This window comes from Balaenoptera borealis (genome assembly GCF_965194805.1).
Source record: "Balaenoptera borealis genome assembly, chromosome: 2".
Lineage (NCBI taxonomy): Eukaryota > Metazoa > Chordata > Mammalia > Artiodactyla > Balaenopteridae > Balaenoptera > Balaenoptera borealis.
Window position 1 is genome coordinate 129748486 of NC_138867.1, and position 23951 is coordinate 129772436.

General features: G+C 44.7%; 1 protein-coding gene across 1 annotated transcript in view; it reads right to left on the minus strand.

The window, feature by feature from the left end:
- The window catches only part of GLRA1 (glycine receptor alpha 1), a 96882-nt gene that overhangs the window by 21667 nt on the left and 51264 nt on the right, over positions 1-23951 (minus strand). The window contains exons 4-7 of the mRNA XM_082379180.1: positions 15749-15972; positions 12701-12783; positions 11334-11471; positions 8636-8850 (exon numbers count right to left, since the gene is read on the minus strand). Of these exons, the coding sequence (XP_082235306.1) occupies positions 8636-8850; positions 11334-11471; positions 12701-12783; positions 15749-15972 (660 nt within the window). The remainder of the gene's footprint in view (positions 1-8635; positions 8851-11333; positions 11472-12700; positions 12784-15748; positions 15973-23951) is intronic.

Here is a 23951-nt window from a genome sequence, read left to right on the forward strand (position 1 = left end):
GTATTTAGACTAAAGCTCTAAATAGGAACAGAATTTGTACCTAGGGTTAAAAGTAAGTGGAGGATGTCAGTGCGAATGGCAGAGTAAGATCTTCAAAAACTCTCTCTCCCCATAAAAGCAACTATCAAAAATGGTCAGAACCAGCATTTTTTCAGAACCCTGTTAAGTAATCAAAGTCTAACAGCAATCCTGTGAGCATTTATTTAAGAAAATCAGCTGGATCTCAGCAAGAACATCAAGCTTCATGGCATTAAAAAACCCCCAGCTTTATTGAGATATAATTCACATATCATACACATTTAAAGTGTACAATTCAACGATTTTATACATTCACAGATATGTGCAATCATCGTCACAGTCAATTTTAGAACGTCTTCATCACCTCAAAAAGAAACCTGCTATCTTTTAGCTATCATTTCCTTATTCCCCCAGTTGTCTTCCTCCAGTCCTGGACATTTCATATGAATGGAATCATACAATTTGTGGCCTTTTATGACTGGGTTCTTTCACTTAGCATAATGTTTTCAAGACTCATCCATCTGGTAGCATGTGTCAGTATTTTATTCTTTTTTATGGCCAAATAATATTCCATTGTTTGGATATAACACATATTGTTGATCCATTTATCAGTTGATGGACAGTTTGGGCTGTTTCTACCTTTTGGTTATTATGAGTAAAGCTGCTGTGAACATCAGTGTGTAAGCTTTTGTGCGGATGTACGTTTTTATTTCCCTTGGGGCTTTGTGGTGTTTTAAGTTGCCCTATTCCCATCCTCTCATCCCCAGCTCTGTGCTAGCTTTGAAATCCAACAGCCTGCAAGCATGGTGAACACGAGTATCCTGACAGCCACTGCATGGGGCAGAACAGAGTAGGAGCTTCTTTAAAGCTGCATTCTCAGGGAATTGTTATTTGACCAGTTTTGTGGTTCTCTGAGAGATCCCACTCACAAGGCTGTTTTTATTTGACCTGACTTGGAGCTGGTCCAGTGTGAACAGCTTTTTCCTTGAGGGCATTTGTTGAAAACAATCATTGGCAAGTGTTGAACATTACATCAGCCCCAGGCAGTTGGTAACAGTTGAGGCAAACAATAGGTTGATCAAAAAGTATAAAAGGAAAATCTGGGGAATGAGCTGTCCATAGAGGGCTTTAGGAAGCTATGATATATTCCTGGGAATCTATGCACATTCTTAGGCCTGTGTGTATGCTCAGGGAAGACCCGAGAAGGCTCTTAGCACTCAACTCTGAATAAACAGGAAGTAAAGGCTAAGGCAAAGTTGTAAACTGCTTGGCTGAGTGTTGAAAGTATATCCTAACACACACAGAGCCCCTAGGCAAAGGCTGGGAGATTTATTGGGTGCAGGCATTTAAGGAAATCTCTTAAATTCTTAGCTAACCACTAAGCTAACTGTAGAGACTTCAGTGGTCCCACACAGCAAAGAATACAGACATTACAGAATTAGTTCTGTAAAGTTATTAAACAAACAAACAACAACAAATCCTGAGGAGGGAGGAGAATCTGATTTCCAGAGATGCCACATTGTATAATGTAAAATGTATAATTTTCAACAACAAATCTAAGACATACAAAGAAACAAGAAAATACAGTGAATGCAATGGACTGAATGTTTGTGTCCTCCCAAAATTCATATGTTGAAATCCTAATCCCAATGCGATGGTATTTGACGATGAAGCCATTGGGAAGTAATTAGGTCATGAGAGTGGAGCCCTCATGAATGGGATTAGTGCCTTTATAAAAAGAGTCCAGAGAGCTAGCATACTCTCTTTCTGCCATGTGAGGATACAACAATACGTCAGCAGTTTGCAACTGGAAGAGGATACTCACCAGAACCAGACTATGCTGACACTCTGACCTCAGACTTCAAGCCTCCAGAACTGTGAGAAATAAATTTATGTCGTTTATGAGCCACCCAGTCTATGGTACTTTGTTATAGAAGCCTGGACTGACTAAGTCAGGCCCATACATAGGAAAAAAAGCAGTCAAAAGAAGCTGTGCCTGGACTTCCCTGGTGGCGCAGTGGTTGAGAATCTGCCTGCCAATGTAGGGGACATGGGTTCGAGCCCTGGTCTGGGAGGATCCCACATGCCACGGAGCAGCTAGGCCCGTGAGCCACAACTACTGAGCCTGAGTGTCTGGAGCCTGTGCTCTGCAACAAGAGAGGCCGTGATAGTGAGAGGACCGCGCACCATGATGAAGAGTGGCCCCTGCTTGCCGCAAGTAGAGAAAGCACTCGCACAGAAACGAGACCCAACACAGCCAAAAATAAAAAAAAAAAAAAGAAGCTGTGCCTGAGGAAACCCAGATGTTGGACTTAACAGACAAAGACTTTAAATCAGTTACATTTTTAATATGTTCAAACAACTGAAAGAAACCTTGTCTACACAACTAAAGTATGAGAGGGAATTCCCTGGCTGTCCAGTGGTTAGGACTCTGCATTTCCATTGCAGGGGCCACGGGTTCAATCCCTAGTCAAGGAACTAAGATCCCACAAGCTGGGCAGCCTGGCCGGAAAAAAAAAAAAAAAAAGTGTGACAACAAAGTCTCACCAAGTAGAGCATGAAATAGAAGTTACAAAAAAGAACCAAATAGAAATTCTGGAGTTAAAATGTAAAATAACTGAACTGAAAATTTTACTAGAGAGGATAACAGCATATCTGAGTAGACAGAAGAAAGAATTAATGAATCGGAAGAAGAATCAATGAACTTGAGGTTATCCTGTTTGAGGAACAGAATGAAGAAAAATGAACAGAGCCTCAGAGACATGTGGGGAACCATCAAGTGCACTAACGTATGTTTGATGGGTATTTCTGAAGAAGAGGAGAAAGAGGCAGAATATTTGAAGAAATAATGGCAAATATTTCACCAAATTTGATGAAAAACACTAATGTACACATCTAAGAAACACAATATACTCCAAGCAAGATAAACTCAAAGAGATCCACACCTAGACATACCGTAATCAAACTGTGAGAAGCCAAAGAAAAAGAATCTTGAAAGCAGAAAGAGAGAAGCAACTCATAATGTACAAGGTATCCTCAATAAGATTAACAGCTGATTTCTCTTTAGAAACAATGGGGTCTAGAAAGCAGTGGGATGAAATTAAAGATGACCTAAATGAATGGGAAGACATCCTGTGTTCATGGGTTGAAAGACTTAATATTATTAAGATGGCAATACTCCCCAAATTCCTATATAGACTCAATGCATTTTTAACTAAAATTCCTTTTTACTGTTGTTGCAGAAATTGACAAGCTGATCTTAAAATTTATATTCATGTTCATATGGAAATGCAAGTGACCCAGAATAGCCAAAACAATCTTTAAAAAGAGCAAAGTTGGAGGACTCACACTCCCCAACTTCAAAACTCACTATAAAGCTATGGTAATCAAGAGAGTGATACTGACATAAAGATAAATATACTGGGGCTTCCCTGGTGGCACAGTGGTTGAGAGTCTGCCTGCTGGTGCAGGGGACACGGGTTTGAGCCCTGGTCTGGGAAGATCCCACATGCCGCGGAGCAACTAGGCCCGTGAGCCACAACTACTGAGCCTGCGCGTCTGGAGCCTGTGCTCCACAACAAGAGAGGCCGCGATAGTGAGAGGCCCGCGCACCGCGATGAAGAGTGGCTCCCGCTTGCTGCAACTGGAGAGAGCCCTAGCACAGAAACGAAGACCCAACATAACAATCAATCAATCAATCAATGAATCTTTAAAAAAAAAAAAGAGAAGGGGAGAAACAAATTACTCAATAAAGAAGTTACTCTGTGTAAATGTGCTGAAAAAAAAAAAAAAGATAAATATACTTATCAGTGGAATAGAATTGAGAGTCCGGAAATAAATCCATACATCTATGGCCAATTGATTTTTGAGAAGAATATAAATTCAGTGGAGGGAAAGAATAGTCTTTTCAACAAATGGTGCTGGGATAACTGGATATCCACATGCAAAAGAATGATATCCCTCCATATACCATATACAAAAATAAACAAAAATGGATCAAAACCCTATATTTAGAGCTAAACTATAAAACTCTTAGAAAAAAATGTATGTATAAATCTTCATGATTTTGGATTAGGTATTAGTTTCTTAAGTACGATGCCAAAAGCACAAGCAACAACAGAAAATATAAATTAGACTTCATCAAAATTATAAACTTTTGTGCATAAAGAACATTATCAATTAAGTAAAAAGACAACCCATAGAATGGGAGAAAATATATGCAAATCACATATCTCATAAGGGTTTTAAATCCACAATACACAAAGAGCTATTACAATGCAACAATAAAAAGGGAAATACCCCAATTAAAAAGTGGGGCAAGAGATTTGAATAGATTCTCCAAAGAAGATACAGAAATGGTCAATAAGCACATGAAAAGATGCTCAACATTATTAGTTATTCAGAAAATGCAAATCAAAACTACGGTGAGATACCACTTCTATTAAGATACTTATAATCAAAGAGATAGAATAATAAGCGTTAACGAGAATGTGGAGAAATTGGAATTTGGCAGGATTGGCAGGATTATAAAATGGTGTAGCCACTCTGGAAAATAGTTTGGCAGTTCCTCAAAAACTTTAGCATATAATTACATATGACCCAACAATTCCACTCTTAGGTATATACTTATAAGGGTTGAAAACATATGTCCACACAAAGACTTGTACACAGATGTTCATAGCAGCATTATTTAAAATAGGCAAAAAGTGGCACAACCCAAATGTCCATCAACTGATGAATAGGTAAACAAAATGTGAAATATCCATACAATAGAATATTATTCAGCCATAAAAAGAAATGAAGTAGTGATACATTCTACAACATAAATGAACCTTGAAAATATTATGCTAAATGAAAGAAGTCAGTCATAAAAGTGCACATATTGTGTGATTCCCCTTAGCTGAAATGTCTAGGATAGGCAAATTCATAGAGGTAGAAAGTGGATTAGTGGTTGCCAGGGGCTGGTGGGAGCAGGGAACAAGGAGTGACTGTTGATGAATGTGGGGGTTTCTTTGTGGGGTGATGAAAATGTTCTGGAATTAGCACTGAGGGTGTACAACTTTGTGAATATATTAAATGCCACTGAATTTTGTGCTTTAAGAAAAGCGAAGGGGGAAGAATGTCATGTTGAGTGTAATAGCAAACGAAGCCAAGTATCAAGTCTAGTGTTAACAATGAGTGGAGTAGAATGTTGAGTCTAGTGAGGGGGAATGTGGCGTCAACTATTAATAGAGAGTGGAGCAGTATGTTGAGCCTAACATAAGGAACAGGAAGCAGAATATTACTCCTGCTGTTGCAAATGAACAGAGCAGAAAGTGTTGTAGTTGGTAACAGTAAACAGAATTTGGTTTCAAGCTTTTACAGTAAATGTAGCAGAATGCAAAGTCTAGCGTTAATAGTGCATAGGGCAGATTGTTGAGTTTTCTTGTGAGGATGAATAGAGGAGAGAGTGGTGTCTAGTGTAGATGGCAAGTGGAGTAGAATGTCATGTCTCACATTAAAAGTTAATGGTAGAGGGACTTTCCTGGTGGTGCAGTGGTTAAGAATCTGCCTGCCAATGCAGGGGACACAGGCTCGAGCCCTGGTCTGGGAAGATCCCACATGCCGTGGGGCAACTAAACCTGTGCACCACAACTACTAAGCCTGCGCTCTAGAGCCCACAAGCCACAAGTACTGAGCCCGTGTGCCACAACTATTGAAGCCCACACGCCTAGAGCCCATGCTCCGCAACAAAGAGAAGCCACCGCAAAGAGAAGCCGGTGCACTGCAAGAAGAGTAGACCCCACTCACCGCAAGTAGAGAAAGCCCATGAGCAGCAACAAAGACCCAATGCAGCCAAAAAAAAAAAAGTTAACGGAAGAGTCATGTCATGAAAAACAAAAAACAGTGGGGAGACTGTTCTAGATTAAAAGAGCAACTGTATGCAGTATGAATGTTTATTGGATCCATGTCCATTGATGACAGTTTTTGGACAATTGGGAAAATTTAAAGGTTCTATATTAGATGAAATTATGGAATTATTTCTAATTCATTAATACTTATTCAATTCATGTTAATTTTTTAGATGTGATAATATCATTGTGATCCTTATTCCTTATTTAGAGGTGAATTGTCATGTCTGTAACCTTCAAATGATGCAGCAAAAGTTGCATCTATCTACTTACCTACCTACCTACCTACCTATAAATAGAGATAAAGTAAATGTGGCAAAATGATAACAATTGGCATCGAGGTGAAGGCTTTTAGGGTGTTTGTTGTATATTCTTTCAACTTTTTCTGTATCAAAACAATGTTAAGTGCAGTACTGCATTGGAAATGGTGCAGAATGTTGCACTTAACATGAGGCTGAAGGGAGCAGAGTATGGCATCTGGTATTAACAGTAGAGCAGAATGTTGTGTCTGGTGATGAGTGAGTAATGGGGAATGTGGCTCCAGCAACTATAGTGAATGTAGTGGAACACAGCACCTAGCATTAAAGGAGAGTAAAGCAGAATGAGGCATCAAGCGTTCATATGACAGAAATCTCTTGAATTGAATTCCTATACACTAATGATGAAAAATCTGAAAGAAAAATTAAGGAAACACTCCCATTTCCTATTGCAACAAAAAGAATAAAATACCTAGGAATAAACCTACCTAAGGAGACAAAAGACCTGTATGCAAAAAACTATAAGACACTGATCAAAGAAATTAAAGATGATACAAACAAATGGAGAGATATACCATGTTCTTGGATTGGAAGAATCAACATTGTGAAAATGACTGTACTACCCAAAGCAATCTACAGATTCAATGCAATCCCTATCAAACTACCAATGGCATTTTTCACAGAACTAGAACAAAAAATTTCACAATTTGTATGGAAACACAAAAGACCCCGAACAGCCAAAGCAATTTTGAGAAAGAAAAACAGAGCTGGAGGAATCAGGCTCCTGGACTTCAGACTACACTACAAAACTACAGTAATCAAGACAGTATGGTACTGGCACAAAAACAGAAATATAGATCAGTGGAACAGAGTAGAAAGCCCAGAGATAAATCCACGCACATATGGTCACCGCATGTTTGATAAAAGAGGCAACAATATACAGTGGAGAAAAGACAGCCTCTTCAATAAGTGGTGCTGGGAAAACTGGACCAGCTACATGTAAAAGAATGAAATTAGAACACTCCCTAACATCATACACAAAAATAAATTCAAAATGGATTAAAGGCCTAAATGTAAGGCCAGACATTATAAAACTCTTAGAGGAAAACATAGGTAGAACACTCCATGACATAAATCACAAGCAAGACCCTTTTTGACCCACCTCCTAGAGAAATGGAAATAAAAACAAAAATAAACAAATGGGACCTAATGAAACTTAAAAGCTTTTGCACAGCAAAGGAAACTATAAAAAGACGAAAAGACAACGCTCAGAATGGGAGAAGATATTTACAAACGAAGCAACTGACAAAGGATTAATCTCCAAAATATACAAGCAGCTCATGTAGCTCAATATCAAAAAGCAAACAACCTAATCCAAAAATGGGCAGAAGACCTAAGTAGACATTTCTCCAAAGAAGATATACAGATTGCCAACAAACACACGAAAGGATGCTCAACATAACTAATCATTAGAGAAATGCAAATCAAAACTACAATGAGGTATCACCTCACACCAGTCAGAATGGCCATCATCAAAAAATCTACAAACAATAAACGCTGGAGAGGGTGTGGAGAAAAGGGAACCCTCTTGCACTGTTGGTGGGAGTGTAAATTGATACAGCCACTATGGAGAACAGTAAGGAAGGTCCTCAAAAAACTAAAAATAGAACTACCATACGATCCAGCAATCCCACCTCTGGACATATACCCGTAGAAAACCATAATTCAAAGAGTCATGTACCACAATGTTCATTGCAGCTCTATTTACAATAGCCAGGACATGGACACAATCTAAGTGTCCATCGACAGATGAATGGATAAAGAAGACATGGCACATATATACAATGGAATATTACTCAGCCATAAAAAGAAATGAAATTGAGTTATTTGTAGTCAGGTGGATAGACCTAGAGACTGTCATACAGAGTGAAGTAAGTCAGGAAGAGAAAAACAAATACCGTATGCTAACACATATATGTGGAATCTAAAAAAAAAAAAAACATGGTTCTGAAGGACCTAGGGGCAGGACAGGAATAAAGACACAGACATAGAGAATGGACTTGAGGACACGGGGAGGGGGAAGGGTAAGCTGGGACGAAGTGAGAGAGTGTCATGGACATATATACACTACCAAATGTAAAATAGATAGCTAGTGGGAAGCAGCCGCATAGCACAGGGAGATCAGCTCCGTGCTTTGTGTCCACCTAGAGGGGTGGGATAGGGAGGGTGGGAGGGAGGCTCAAGAGGGAGGAGATATGGGGATATCTGTATACATATAGCTGATTCACTTGGTTGTACAGCAGAAACTAGCACAGCATTGTAAAGCAATTATACTCCAATAAAGATGTTAAAAAAAAAAAAAGAAATAGTGACTAATTCCTTGTGCTCGCCTTATCTCAGGCAGGGAAGGGAGAGGTGTGTCCTCCTTACCTGTCCTGGTGTTCCGTGCTCTTGGGTGGTAGGACTTACCTTGGGCAGGGATGCTCGGGAGCCTGAGCTCTGGGTGGTCATGGTGAGCACGGTGGTGATGCCCAGGCCCACGCGGGCTGGGGCGGCATCCATGTTGATCCAGAAAGAAATCCACGAGAGGATGACAATGAGCAGGCTGGGAATGTACATCTGGATCAGGTAGTAGCCCATCTGTCGCTCCAGGTGGAACCGGGCCTCGATGCAGGTGAATTTGCCTGCAAGAAATGATAGCGGGAAGGCCAGGTAGCCTTGGATAGGAACAAGGCTTTGAGGTCAGAGCAACCTCGACCGGAGTCCTGGTTCAGCCTCACACTAGCTGTGTCCTTAGGTGAGTGTTTGCATCTTTCTGTGTCTCAGTTTCCTCATCTTTGGTAAATTGGGGATAATGATAATGATGATAATAGTAATGATAATAATAATACCAACCTCATATGGTCACTCATGGTTACTGTGATGGTAAAATGAGATGATGCCTATAAAGAACTTAGCACAGTCCTCACAAACCATTAATGCTCAACATGTCATTTGCCGTCATCCCCGTCAACACTATTTTGTTGCTAAGAGTGGGCCCAAGTGGATCATTCTCTATCCTTCTGCCAGTTATGTTCCCCAGAAGTGACTCATTTCTGTTACTTCCTCTTGTAGAACCTTTCTCTCCTTCCACCTCTACCCATATAAGAAAGTCCCCATTACCTACAGGGAAAAGTTCAAACTCTTTAGTCTGCCCTTCACGGTCGAGCTCTAGCCTGTTTCCACCCCATTTCCCTTGTTTCTTTACTCTACTCATGACCCCCTACGCTCCATCCCTTGCCTTGATCATCCTCTGTATCTTCACACTTCTGAGTTTTTGAGCCTGATAATCCCTCTGCCCGGAAGGCCCTTCTTCCGCCCCACAACCAGCCAAAGAAATCCTCCCTCTCCTTTATGGCAGTTTAACTGTGAAGTCTCCCCTAGGCGGAGTGCTCTGTTTTTCCTGTGTCCCTTCAGCTCTCTTCACGTGATCATCAGAGCCTTTAAGGCATAGTACACTGACTTAGTAGGCAAGTTGATCTCACTCTCTCTCTCTCTGTCCTCTGCACCAGACTGTGGACAGCTCGTCTTCTCCCAGTCTGTGAATCCCTGGAACTGGGCTGGGCCGTCCCGTGGTGGCATCTTAGCTCCAGTCCACTGATGCACAGTTACCAGGGAATTTTCTACAGCTCCCTGGACAGCACCTTCCATCTGGACAGGGCCTTGCCAGTCTTCTCTCCTTGAATCCACAGAGCTAGCCCAGAACTCAGCTCTCACTTAAATGTGTATAGTGAAGGGCAACTGAGATGATGAAGGAGAAAACGCTGTGTAAACAGTAAAGGGCCGTGGTATGTGAGAGTCTTGCGATTATTTGATTCATGGGGACTCACTGCTAATGAGAGTACAGTTGGCCCTCTGTATCTGTGGGCCCTGCATCCTTCAGTGAGTAGGGCCAACTATGGTCTTGAGCATCCCTGGATTTTGGTAATTTGGCGGGTCCTGGAACCAGTCCCCCTTGGATACTGTCTCTGAGTCTCAGCTTGCCCAGGGATGAAGAGAGTATTTTTGAAGGTTCTAAGATATCTCCGAGGTCACTGGAGATAAACAGACCAGCACCCAGGCTGCCTGCTTTTTTTTTCTGGGCTTTCTACTTGCATCAGAACCCACAGTGGTTTCTCTGAACCCCTCGCCTTCACCTCCTCTTCTCCTGGGCCCCTGTCCCAGCCTGTCATGTGCCTCCACTCCACTCGGCTGTGTTCAGACAGCAGCCCCCGGCCCAGCTCCCCAGCGTGGCACACTAACTGACTGCTGTTTGTCCACAATGTTCCATGAGCTCCTTCCCAGCCTGAAACAGGGCAGGCAAAGCCAGTCTTGATCCGGCCCCACTTCATCCCTGTGTTCAACCTTCCAATAAATGCCGGGCTAGGCATGGGAGATAGAGAGCTGAGCTAAAAAGTGGGGTTCCCTCCTCATAGCTCGGCCCAGGGGACCCTTTCCAACTTCACTGTTTACTAATCCTCAGTGCCAGCTCCCAGCTCCCCACTGAGGTCTAATGTGAACATCCTCTGTGCTTTTGCCCTCTCAGAAATGCCAGTCCCGGGACTTCCCCAGCGGTCCAGTGGTTAAGACTTCCCCTTCCAATGCAGGGAGTGCAGGTTCGATCCCTGCTCGGGGAGCTAAAATCCCACATGCCCCGCGGCCAAAAAAACAAAAAACAAAAAAACAAAACCAGAGCATAAAACAGAAGCAATATTGTAACAAATTCAGTAAAGACTTTAAAATGGTCCACATCAAAGAAAAAAAAAAAATCTTAAAAAAAAAAAAAAGAAATGCCAGTCCCTCTGTGATAGACACTGCTAGATGTCCTCCCACTGTCAGCTCTCCCTTCTGCCTTAGGGACAGGGTCCGTCCTGAGCTGGACATACTGCTACCTGGAAAAGAGACTGTATCTCCCAGCTCCCCTTGTAATGAGATGTGGCCCAAGCTCAAGTTACTTGTCCCAGAACTCACAGGAAGAAAGCGTGGGAGCCACTGTTTGGTTTCAAGGGACATTCTCTTAACCACTAGGTAATAAATACGGAGATAGATCCACCACGGGTACCTCGGAAGATCCGTTGGATCACTGACTGAATGAATGTTTGCAATGACCTCTGGCCCTGGCTGGGTTGAGGTGGGCCCTCGCACGTACCTGTGTTGTAATGCTTGGTGCAGTATCTCAAGTCCTTCTCCTCCTTCAGGATAAACTGGGGCAGAGTCAGTCCATCTGCCACCTGCACAGCCCCCTGCTCCTGCCACTCAAAGATGAGGTCATTCATGGTGTATCCAACTGGGAAGGGATCAGAAGAAGGAGCAGTCACCGCCCGGAAGCTCTTATCTGAAGCATGTCAGGGGTGCTTCAGGAAGGGCGTCTAGCATGAAGCACGTTAGAAGCAGAGAGGCATCAGACACTCACTCAGTGGAACTCATGAGACTATGTTGCTGCTGCTGTTTTTTTCTCCCCACACGAGAGGTTAAAGCTGGTTTCACTGTTGACATCTACCCCACAGCCCTTCCACCTCTCTTACCGCCCCCCTCCAAGCCTCCCACCTTAGCTTGTCCTCTTGCCCTCACGCCTCAGTCCCATGGTCAGATTCAGCTGCCCTCTGCTATTTTTGCCTGTGCACCACCCTTGCAAGCCCCCTCTTGTGCCCCCAGCAGATTTCCCTCTGGGGAATAACTGTATGATATGCTGTCCTGGCAGGGCTATCAGTTGGGGGCCAAGGTGTGAGATGGTGACTCAACTAGGCCAATCAGACTCTCTGCCCCAGGACTTTGACTGTTGAGTAAAGTGACAAAGGGTTCGGAGTTGGCTGGTGCAGACTCTCCTCAGACGTGGTGCTCCAAGGGGGTGGTCTGTTAGTTGCCTAAATGCTCTGGCCTGGTTCTTGTACTTTAACTTTTCCTTCAAGTCCATGTGGAACCCCTATGTCCTTCCACTTAGTTCTATTCTTTACATGAGTCAGATTGGTTTCTGTGTTTGCAATCAAAGAAGTGAGCTACCCCATCTGTTAAAATCTTGGTTCACCTGTGATCTCCTCCATAAAGCCTTCCCCATACCCTGTCTCCTTCCCAGTCAGAAGGAAGTGCACTTTCTGCCTTGAGGCCACAGCATTTTGTACGTCTAACCACACACTTACCACTTGCTGCTTGCCTTAGAGTTATTTGTGCGGAAGACCTCTCTCTCCCCTGCTGGAGTGAGCATCCCTGTGAGTTCAAGGACCATGACTTATTCAAGCTATTGCTCCTCCATTCCTGGCGAGCATGTTCCCGGGGGACATGGAACAGTGCCTCTTTGGAGAATGCTGCTGGCTCCAGAGCTGAACTTCAGTCAGACAATGTTAGGGATGTTATATTTCTAATGCGTTTTCTAAGAGCAAAGCTCCTCATCTGGTATTTTGGGCTATTACAGTAATCTCCTGGGGTTCAGTGGTTAGGAGCAGCTGTGTGGGAATTTCTGCTGGTCCCATGGGGATAGGAGAGTCTGGTTCTTTTAGAGGCCTCATGCAAGGGACTCACAGCTTTCCAGTTGCATAATGCACGTCTGGACGTCCATGGGGAAATTCTTCAAGTCCATGGGGCAGGCCAGTGTCAGGGTGATTCTGGGAAGAGAAAGGAGTTGTATGATGCTGGATCCACAAACCAGAGAAGCTGTGCCTCTGTTCCAGTTACTCCTGGAAAATCAGTTATCTAGGAAAGGCCAAGGAGGCTAGGGAACCAGTGTTTATTGAAATAATATATGTATATTTCCACATCAGAGAGAGAAAATAGGTTGCCTAAAGTCACACAGAGTCAGTGGAACTTCTGGGCTCCTTTGGCGTCTGTCTGGCTTCTAGAAACTTGCCTTTAGCAAGTTGCCTGAAGGCCTGTAGGCCATGGGCTACCTCCATCCCTTCTCTTCTGTAGAGCCCTCAGGTAGGGCAGAGCCTGAATTTTAAATTGAGCACCACCAGGCCTCAGGTATCCCAAGGTGCACCTGTATGTAGCAGGTGCGCAGGTGGTTCTTGGCTTCTCCCTTCACACACTGGGCTCATCAAAAGTGATTTCCAAGAGGCTCCCTGCACGTTGGGTGTCCAACACAGCTGACTCGCGTCTACGGGCTCCTGCTGGGGTCAGTTGGGGAGTGGTGGTTGCTCCAGGCGTCTGGGCTAGCTGTTTATTTTGGGTTGTTCAGCCCTGGCCGAGACTGCAGCCTCAGAACCAGAGGGAGTCCCCTTAACAGAATCCAAGGTCTGCAGCTCAGCTGCGATGCAAGGCTTCAGCTTGAAAGGCTTTGCCAGCATCTGAGCCCCTGCTGCAGGGAACAGAGAAGAAAGGCTCGTGGAGGCCAAAGAGACTTAGATCATCAGCCAACTCCTGAACTGGACAGGTGAGAAAACTGGGATGCAGAGAAGGTTAGGCAGGGAGGCATGTCAGGTCACAGCCAGCTGATGGCTCAGCCAGGGTTCAAAACCACGTCTCCTGGCCTTTGGATTTTGAGCTTGTGTGTTTGCTGGCGGGCTTTCTAGCCCTGCTATCCTGAAAAGCCAACCTCAATACCCGAAGACCCCTAACTGGTGGTCTTGTGGGGCTTAGCTGCTGGCACTTCGGCCCCATGTGGTGAGGCCCACGGCCTGGCGCGAGCTTCCCCCTCCAGCTCTCACCCACGGCTATGGATGCGGGTCCTTTAAGCACAAGGCAGAAGCAGGGAGGGAAAGGGCAGGGAGAGGGAGGGGAAGAAGAGGGGAAAGAGGGAGCGGGAGAAGGAGGGGGAAGGGAAGGGAAAGTGCACGCAGTTGAATTTCTGGAGATAAAAGCTCCAAAGTGGGGCAACCGTCACACTGGGTGAATTTCCTGAAGTTGAATGACCTTGGAACATCACTTTCTGCTGATTTGTCCTTCTGTCATGCTGCACTGGGGCTTAGCTTCCTGGAGATATGAAACTGAGCCTGGCTGCAGCAGAATCCAAGCCAGCCAGGGCCTCGGTGACCATCCTGAGCCCGGCACCCTTCCAGTCTGGATGCGCGCTGGGTGGGGCGGGCAATGGGTGAGCAAGGCCATGTTGGCCTCGGATTCCTCCCAGTCTGCCCTTCCATGGTGCCTCCTTTACCTGCTGAGGTCCCTGAGTCCCCTCTCCCACCCAGCCTGCTCTCAGGGGAGACTCTGAATCCAGTCACCTTTGGGGATTAGGATCTGTGCGGCCTCTCCAATGGGCTTGGACACGTAAAGCTCATCTCCTAATGGAAATAAAAAGATATATTCCCCTGCGGGACTGGAGGGGCAGGAGAGTCATTTAGGACCAGTGTCCCCCCCTTTTTTTTTTAACTTTATTTTATATTGGCGTATAGTCGATGAACAATGTTGTGATAGTTTCAGGTGCACAGCAGAGCGACTCAGCCATACATATACATGTATCCATTCTCCCCCAAACTCCCCTTCCATCCAGGCTCCCACATAACATTGAGCTGAGTTCCTTGTGCTACACAGTAGTAGTAGGACCAGTGTCCCTTTAAGCTCTTTGAAATAAAAACATATTCATTCATTCATCAAATATTTGAGTGCCTAGTGAATGCTCTGCACTGTTCTTCTAGGCTCTGAGTGGGCATTAGGTGCACACTAACAGATTAGAATCTAGGTTCTGCTACTATGTAGCTGTGGGAACTCTGGCAAGTTGCTTAAACTTTCAGATCCTCACTTGTCTAATCTGCAAAGTGGGCATATTAAAGCCTACTTCATAGGGTTGTTAGGAGGAGTATAAATAATACATATAAAGTCTGAGCCTAGTAGGTAAATTCCCAGTGAATGGTACATAGTAAGGATATAACATGGACATTGGTCCTTCTCGCCATGCCTTGGGGGAGGAGACTGAGAATTAGGTGGGTTGGGAGGGGTGCAGAGTGTGGCAGGAAGCTCTGAAAGTTTGCCCATAACCAGTGTATGCAGGATATCCCCCAACTGGGGAAGGGAGTCCCAGCAGACTCAGTGCAAGGAGTAGAGGATAGAAAGGCTTTATAGAAGGGAAGGCGCAGCCCTGGCTTATACCTGTGAGCAGCACCGTCCACCTGGCAGGCCATTTATGTTGAAGTTGCTGTGATTTTTCACACTTTGCGCCTTTGCTCGGCTATTTTTAAAAATTATGATAAAAATGTTTAACATGAGATCCACCCTCTTAATAAGTGTTTAAATGTACAGTAGAGTACTGTTAACTGTAGAGTATCGTTGTACAGCAGCTCTCTGGATTTTATTCATCTTGAGTAACCGAACGTTCCTGGGGTCAGCATTGTCTTTGAATATTCTTTTCCCATCTTGCTTTATTGAAATTCTGGGTAAGCTTAGGGGCCTAACTTTAACCTTCCCTCTCTAGGATGCTTCCTTGGTCCCCCTGGTTATAATGAACTACTCGCTTCTAGGAGTTCCCGTGGTATTTTATTCTTACTTGCTGAGTGTAAGCTGCAGAGCTGGCTCTGCCTATTCTGTAAAGGTGCTCGGTTGCCAGGGCCTGTTCACCTCTGTTTGGCCCTCCTCTGAGTGTCTGCTCCCACAAGGTGTGTCCTGAGGATGGAGGGGACGAGCCTGTACAGAACTCACCTGATGCTGTAGAGGACATTCCCATTCCGGGAGATCCTCAGCAATTTGTTGTCCGTGGTGATCTCGTGGAAGTGGGCCCCCTTCTCATTGGCAAAGAACAGGTCAGGTTTCCAGATGGAGTCCAACATGGATGGGTCCAGGTCCAGAGAGTCATCCGGGTATTCGTTGTAGGCCAGCCGGGGGTCGTTCCACTGCTGCCGTAGGAAGATGTTGACCCTATAGTCCTACAGCCAGGAGATAAGGAGGTGGACTCAGAGTTAGGCCCTGGGATGTCACATCTTGGAGGGCCCAGGTGCTTTCGGTCCGCGCTTCCCAAAGCCCCTTCTGGGGGATGCTATCAGAGTGTGGTTGCATCTTACATGGGGATGAGACGTAAAGTCTGTGCATCAGGCAAAAATCAGGGCAGTCATAATTATCCCTGAAAATTCTCTAGATGCCCTATTAAGTATATTCAACTTTGAATTGAGATTATTTAAGTGTTATTCTTTCTTCTGAAACATTTGAAAAATGAAGTTCATACTGATGTAATAAACACCTGTTTATCATCCTGTGAACATTTTGTTGTGTTTGCTTCAGTTTTTATTAGATAAGAGAAATAATACATCACAGATAAAGCTGAAGTCCCCCTTTTATTATCAACCCCATCAGTGCAGTAATTCTTATGCCCACTAAGGTTTGAGAGTCACTATTCTAGACAGATTGAAGGAACAAAAGAAAAGTCTAAAAGCTGATGCCTGAGCATTCACACTATTTTGCCCAATTCCCAAGCAGTGAAGGAAAGTTGGGTGGAAGGATTTTATAGTGTTCTGCTGGTCTTAGGGTTCACACCACTCTGTTTTAATACCGGCCTTCTGTTACCTTCTATAACGTGTTGATTTGTTTGTTTGGGGAGGACTAATAGATGCCACATCTTACTGGAACCCAGCGCTAAGTTAAATGCTCTCTGATGGGACAAAAAAAGTCACGATCAAACCAAGTAGGGATATGTTTGATTAAACCAAATGTATCAGATTTCTTTATGGCAGGACTTCTCAGAGACCTTAATATGCTAAGGAGTTGTGTGCATCTCCAAGAGGGGAATAGACTATGCAACATTTCCTTGATTTATTTTGGCCATAGAGCTCTTTTATTTTGTGCATGATGCTCATCTTCTACAGAATGTGGGTTAGAAATTGCTGTCCTAGTCAAAACTACCCCCTTCCCCACCTTTTTTTTTCCAGATGAGGAAACTGAAATCTAGAGAGAGTTGAGACTGGCTGTGTCTCTCTGAAAAGGCAGAGCAGAGTTGATTTTGAAGCCCAGGTGCCTTGACTCCTAGCTGAGGATTTATTCATTGGGTCTTAGAGGGACTTAAATAATCCATTTAGTTCCCATTCACAACCTGAGAAGCAATTTGTGGTAGGTCTCCACGGTGGGAAACTGGGTAATGAAGTTAAGAAATATTTCCATTAAGAAAGGTTTTAAATTTTGTTAGAGAGACATTGTAAACTTGGGGCCCATGGATATTCCATTGCAAGCAGAATTTGGGGTGTATTTGTGTTTTCCTATGAAGAAGGGTATAGCTCTCTCTGTTAGATTCCCAAGAGGGTTTACAGTTCCCTAGAAGATTAATAACCTCAGTTGAAGTCCAACTTTAAATGTTCTCCTTCAGGGAATAATCTCTGCTTGGAAGCACCTGCTGCTGCTTTTTCTCTGAAGGTGCAGGATAAAGGAGGTTATGCTATATTTTCTTTTGGGGTGCTGCCCCTAAATCCTGATCACCCTCAATCTGTCATCAGCAAGAATGGACTGAAGCAAACAGCCCTTCTGCCCCCCACGCTCCCCGCCCTGCCACTTCCTCCCACATTCTGTTTGCCTACAGGAATATCAGTAGCTTCCTGAAATGTTCCAAGACATCTTATGGGACTGTTCTATAACTTAGTTGAAGCCTCTCCCTCCAGCCCCATAGAAAATGACATTTGGTCTCGTAATCAGGAATAAAGACGCAGACGTAGAGAATGGACTTGAGGACACGGGGAGGGGGAAGGGTAAGCTGGGACAAAGTGAAAGAGTGGCATGGACATATATACACCACCAAATGTAAAATAGATAGCTAGTGGGAAGCAGCCGCATAGCACAGGGAGATCAGGTCGGTGCTTTGTGACCACCTAGAGGGGTGGGACAGGGAGGGAGGGAGGGAGACGCAAGAGGGAGGAGATATGGGGATATATGTATATGTATAGCTGATTCACTTTGTTATACAACAGAAACTAAGACAACATTGTAAAGCAGTTATGCTCCAATAGAGATGTTAAAAAAAAAATTTCCTATCTTATAAGTCCCATGGTGGAGGGGAAACTTCAGGCCAGACTGGAGGTTGATTCTTTGTTTTTCCTGTTGATTGTAATAGCTGCCAACCTGGCCCCATCTCATCAGGGATTAGAAACAGCCTCTGTTTGTCCTGTGGATTTTACATGAAGTGCGTGTGTTTGTGTTTGTGTGTGTGTGTGTGTGTGTGTGTGAGAGAGAGAGAGAGAGAGAGAGAGAGAGAGAGAGAGGGAGAGGGAGGGAGGGAGGGAGGGAGAGATGAGGCACTAGGAGTCATGTCAGAGTAAACAGACTATGAATGGTTGGACAGAAAAAGCCTTCAGTCCCCAAACCCCAGCTGTACTTCTGATGTTCTTGCCAGCAACATGTCAAGCCAGTTTATGTGGCGGGAAGGAAGAAAAGAAAGTGGCATTTCTTAAAATGGCCTGTTAGGCACCAGGCACTGTTCTAGATACTGTCACATACATTTAATCCTTACAAAACCCCTGCAAGCTAGACATTCAGATTCTCATAGTGAGGTTAAGGAAACTGAGGTTTGGAAAGGTTGAGCTAGTAAGCAGCAGAGCTGGAATCTGAATCCACATCAGCCCAACCTTCTAGTGAGCACTTGTTGATTACGTCCCCTGGCTGTGGATCGCCGGTTCTGTGCTGGGGAGCGTCTTCTCTCACCTCCACTGCCTGCTCAGTTTAAGCCTTATCTCCTGCAGGAGGCTTGATGCCCCCAGGCTTCCCTGATTTCTTCCTTTTCTGATCTCCTAGCAAAACGGAATCGCCAGAAACGTTTAATTTAGCACTACCTCGCTGTGTGTGTCTTATCTCCTCAGCTTGATGGGCAACAATTTGAGAGGATAAACCTGACCTTATATTTCTCTTGCACCATCCTACCTACTCACCCAGTCCGTGTACCTGGAGCTACCCAACACCCAGGAGAAAGAGGAGGAGGAGCAGGGGGAGGCAGAGCCGGAAGAAGTTGGAGTAGGAAGAGCTTTCCCCATTTTATAGCTGGAGAGACTGAGGATCAGAGAGAGGAGGCATTGTCCAAGGTCACAAAGCAATTCAGAAAAGACCTGGGATTAAAATCTGGATTTACTTCTCCGGGCCCCACTGTTAGAAGGAGGAGTTAGGCTAGATGGTCTCTAAGAACCCTTCCAAATCTAATAGGTGATCGTTATTAGTTTTATGTTTTCCAGCGACATTTAATGGAGCATCTAAGTGCCAGGCACTGTTCTCGGCACTGGAGAACACGCTGAGAACAAGAAAGACATGTTTATGCTGTCACAGAGCCTACAGTGGTGTAGCGCTTACACCACACAGAGATTGGGCTCTGCTGGGGATTAGGTACAGGGCACTCGGGAGATACAGAAGTCAGGCTCCCCATCTAGACTTGGAGGTGGCGGTCAGGGAAGGTGCCAGGAAGACGTGATATTTAAGGTGAGACCAAATATGGCAGAGCCAAAAAGGAAAAGCATTTTGGGCAGTTGAAACTGCACCTGTGAAGGCCTAGAGACAAAGCAAGAGCACGGTGCTTTGGACAGAACAGCAAGTAGATGAGTGAGGGCAGGAGTGGGGGGAAGTATGCAGCGCCGAGCAAGCTGTCCTGGGGAATGCGGACTCCATCCTGGGACTAATGTGGAGTCTTCGAAGAATTTTAAGTAGGGAAGGACATTGTTACCGTTGCATTTTACTACTGATATTTAAAAATACTTTATTTTTCTTATCACAGAAGTAATGCATGTCGATTATAAAAAAATAGAAACATACGTCACCTAAAAGGAGAAAAACAAAATGAAAACCATAGGGTCTCGCTTTGGAGCGATTCATGAGAAGTGAGGGTAAGAACTGTGGAGACTGTGTCTGGTGTCCTCAGGCAACTTGTCCCCTTCTCCCAGTGCCCCCTTCTCCCCTCAGCACCCGCTCCCCAGACAACCTGCTGCATCGATTTTCTCCTCCCCGGTTGGTAAACAGCAGCGGGAAATGCCGTTTGGAAGGGACCAATGTAACTGTTGTAACAGGCTGAAAGCTAAATGCCGTTTTGCTTACTTGGCTCTACAGTCACTCTTGTCAGTGTTCGACCTGCTGGGGGTCCACGTTCAGGTTCAGAGGCTGGAAGAGCAGCCCTGGAGTTCTCCAGCTGAGAACCTCAGGTCCCACCTCTGGTAGCTGGCTTCCAGGCCTTGACCCTCAAGGTGGCCCATCTTCTAAGTCCGAGGGGGCGGGACTGGCAGAGCTCTGGCTCAGCAGGCTCTAGCACCCACTCTCTCTACTCTTGCCTCTGAGATTCCCTGATGGCTTGATTTCTGGAAACTGGGCAGCTTCCATGCTTGCAAGACCAAGGTAGAGTATTAACTCATTCATTCGTTCGTTCTATCATTGAACAAACATGTATGGAAGGCTTCCTGTGTGCACCGCCCCCCCCGTCCCCGCCCCCGTTATGTCTAATTTCAGACTCTAACCTCTCCCAACAAACTCCTCTAAACTCAGTATTGTGGTGAAATAGGAAGCATGAGGTGCTTTAGTAGGAAAGAGCTAAGAGCTTGGTGGGTGTGTTGGTGGGAAGAGGACGTGGAGGGCAAGATGTGTGCCCACAGCAGTCAGAACCAAGAGCCATCACCCAAGAGGAGGATGAAGAATCAGATTCTTATACCTTCCTAAGTCTCAGCCTTCCAGCCGTTAAAGGGATGTTTCTTCTCTAAACTTGATTCAACTCTATAAACACTTATGAGGCCCCGTGGGAGAACGGTGAGAGCAGAGGCTCAGGTCTTGGCTTCTACCCTCACAGAGCTCAGATTATCTAGCAAGCAAGGCAAGGTATGGACACAAATCTAACATACAAAACTGAAAGTGATAAGGGTCAGAAGCGGTTCTAACAAGTTGCTATTAGATATTGCTTTCAAGTCGTTGAGATTACTTCCAGGCAGGTTGGGTGAATCTGGAAGTGATTTTGGGGAGAAGGTGGCATTTGAAATGGCCCCTATCAGGTTGTTTCATCCTCCTGAAGTCAGCATCTCTAGATCTGGTGTTGTTCTGAGATATGAATAATATCTAATTTTGGCTGGAAAGGAGGCCAGTGATGTGTGAGGAGGAAGGACAGAGGTGAGGAATACAGGTGTGGAGCAGGACAGGACGTGAGGACCAGGGCTTCGGCCTTGGTGTATTTAGGATTAGGATTTGTGGAGTCGGCGGGGGGCGGGGGGCAGGTTGTCAAAGGAATTTCATGTGGAAGGAATAACACAAGCAAAGGTGTATAGGCAGGGGCATTCAAACTGTTCAGTTTAGCTCAACCATCAGCTGCATAAGTAATAAAAGTCCCTCTTACTGAGGACCTACTAAGGACCAGGCATTGTGCTAAGCATGCCACAAACTTCCGCTCATTTTATGTTTAAAACAATCCTATGATTATAGGTGGTTTCACTTTAATTTTATAGATGAAGAAGGCTCAGGGAGATTAAGTAATTAGTCCAAATTCACACAGTAAATAATGGGCTTGGAATTCAAATCTGGTTTGTCTAATTATATAAAGCGCGTGCTCTTAACCACTCCGCTGGGATGAGGCTGTAGAATGGATGGATTTGAAACTGTGGGTATCCTCAACTGCCAAACCAAGGTGTTTGGATCTTATTCTGTAGCCAGTTGGGCACCACTGAAGTCTTAAGCAGTGGAGCAATATCCCAGTTTGACTTCAGGAAGATCAGCTTGGGAGGCGTGACCATGAAATGCTGAAGTGAGAGAAAACGGGACCAGGGAGACTTATTTTGAGGCCACTGTGACAGTTCAATGAAAGATAAGGAGGAGCTAAACTAAGATAGTAGGGGTGGAGAGTGGGGCAGAGGAGAGAATCATTGTTCTTTGTCATCATCATCTTATTCTTCATCATTTTCATCACCAATATTACAGGTAGACGTCTGTCTCAACTCCTTCCTTTTACACACAGCCCAGAGAGGGAAAGAGACTTTTCTCAGGCCACACAGCAATTCAGTGACTAAGGTGGGACTTGCATACAGAAATCTTGACCCCTTTCCCACTACTTTTCCTAATCACTTGTACACCTTTAAGGGCAGGAGGAGGAGAACCTAGCTGACTCTGCCATCAGGCAGGCTCTGCTCTCCTTGGAGAAACTCTAACTTAGCTCTGACAGGATTTGGGATTAAGATGTGTGAGAGCTGGAGCAGTCTGCTGAGAGCCAGAGACCAGGGGGCATTCAGAGTGGAGGGACCCAGGCTTGGTTTATGAGCTGCTGTTGCTTCTCAAGCACTTTCCCAGACCTCTGAGAAACACTGTGGAATCAGAGTCAAAGATGTTGCCTTCAAATGTGAGAAGAGTCAGCCCCAGTCTCCTCACTGTCCTGCGAGAGTATGGACCTGGCTCACCGGCACGTGGAGAGTTTACTGAATCTTGACTGAGTGCCAGACGCAGTGCTAAGCGTTTTAATGATCCCTCTCCCCAGCTTCTCGCAGGGATACCATTTTATGGGTCAACTGAGCCTGGGGATACTTAATGCTTTTTCTAAAGTTAGTGACAGAGCTGAGGCTCGAATCCATGACTGGCTGACTCCAAAGTCCTGTGCCTTTAAGTAGTACACTGTGTTCGCTTCTTCCTTTCTTTCTTTTTTTTTTCTCTTTTGTGTCAGTTCCTTTTATTAATAACGTCTCATACTTATTAACTGCTTTTTACTTTACAAAGCACCCTCACATTAGTTTTGTTCTATTAAGTTTAGCGTGAAAGGGCAGATTCTTATCTCCGTTGGATAGACGCGGACACTAAAGCCCTGAAAGCTCAATTTCCCAGCACTAGTTACTGGCAGACGCAGAATTGATAATAACAATGCACATAATACATTGAGATGTTACCACATGCAAGGGATGATGCTAAGTTCTTTATGTGCGTTATTTTATATTCACAATAATCCTGTGATGTAGGTTCTATTGTTCTCATTTTACAGTTAGGCAAATTAAGGCATGCAGAAGTTAAGTACTGTTCCTGACGTCACACAGCTAGTAAGTGGCAGAGCTGGGATTTGAACCCAAGATGTTAATGCCAGAGCCCAAGCATTTAGCTACTAGACTACACCATCCAGAATCTCCCAGATTTGTACTGAGTGACAGTTTTGTGATACCTCAGTGCCATCAGCTACTGCCTCTGGCTGCTGTTATGTTCCTGTGGGTTTGTAGATACCCACAATTAGCAGGAAGTATTAAAAAAGGGCAAAGGAGGGGGGTGGGATGAATTGGGAGACTGGGCTGGACATATATACACTATTGATACTATGTATAAAATAGATAACTAATGAGAACCTACTATATAGCACAGGAAACTCTACTCAATGCTCTGTGGTGACCTAAATGGGAAGGAAATCCAAAAAAGAGGGGGTATATGTATACGTATAGCTGATTCACTTTGCTGTACAGTGGAGACTAATACAACATTGTAAAGCAACTATACTCCAATAAAAATTAAAAAAAAATAAAAAATAAAAACGGGCAAAGGACAAAAGTCTTCTGCCCCAGGTCCAGCAGTCTACTAGTGCTCCTACATTGTTCCTGATTTGCCCCTTGAATTTTTTTTTTTTTTTTTGGTCACGTCGCACAGCATGTGAGATCTTAGTTCCCTGACCAGGGATTGAACCTGCACCCCTTGCATTGGAAGCACAGAGTCTTAACCACTGGACCACCAGGGAAGTCCCTGCCCCTCAGATTTGACCCATTGTCTGCTCTACACTCAAGTACAGAGCTGGCAGACTCCCCGGATCCTGACCATTGCCTCCTTGGCTTCAGTTGCCTGCTCCATGCCTTCAACCTCTCCTAAGTCGCCACCCTGCCTGTTGCATTCTCATTTGGATCGCACATAATCAGGGCTACATTTGTTGTGAAGAACTGCTGATGGTTTGGACCAGTGGAGC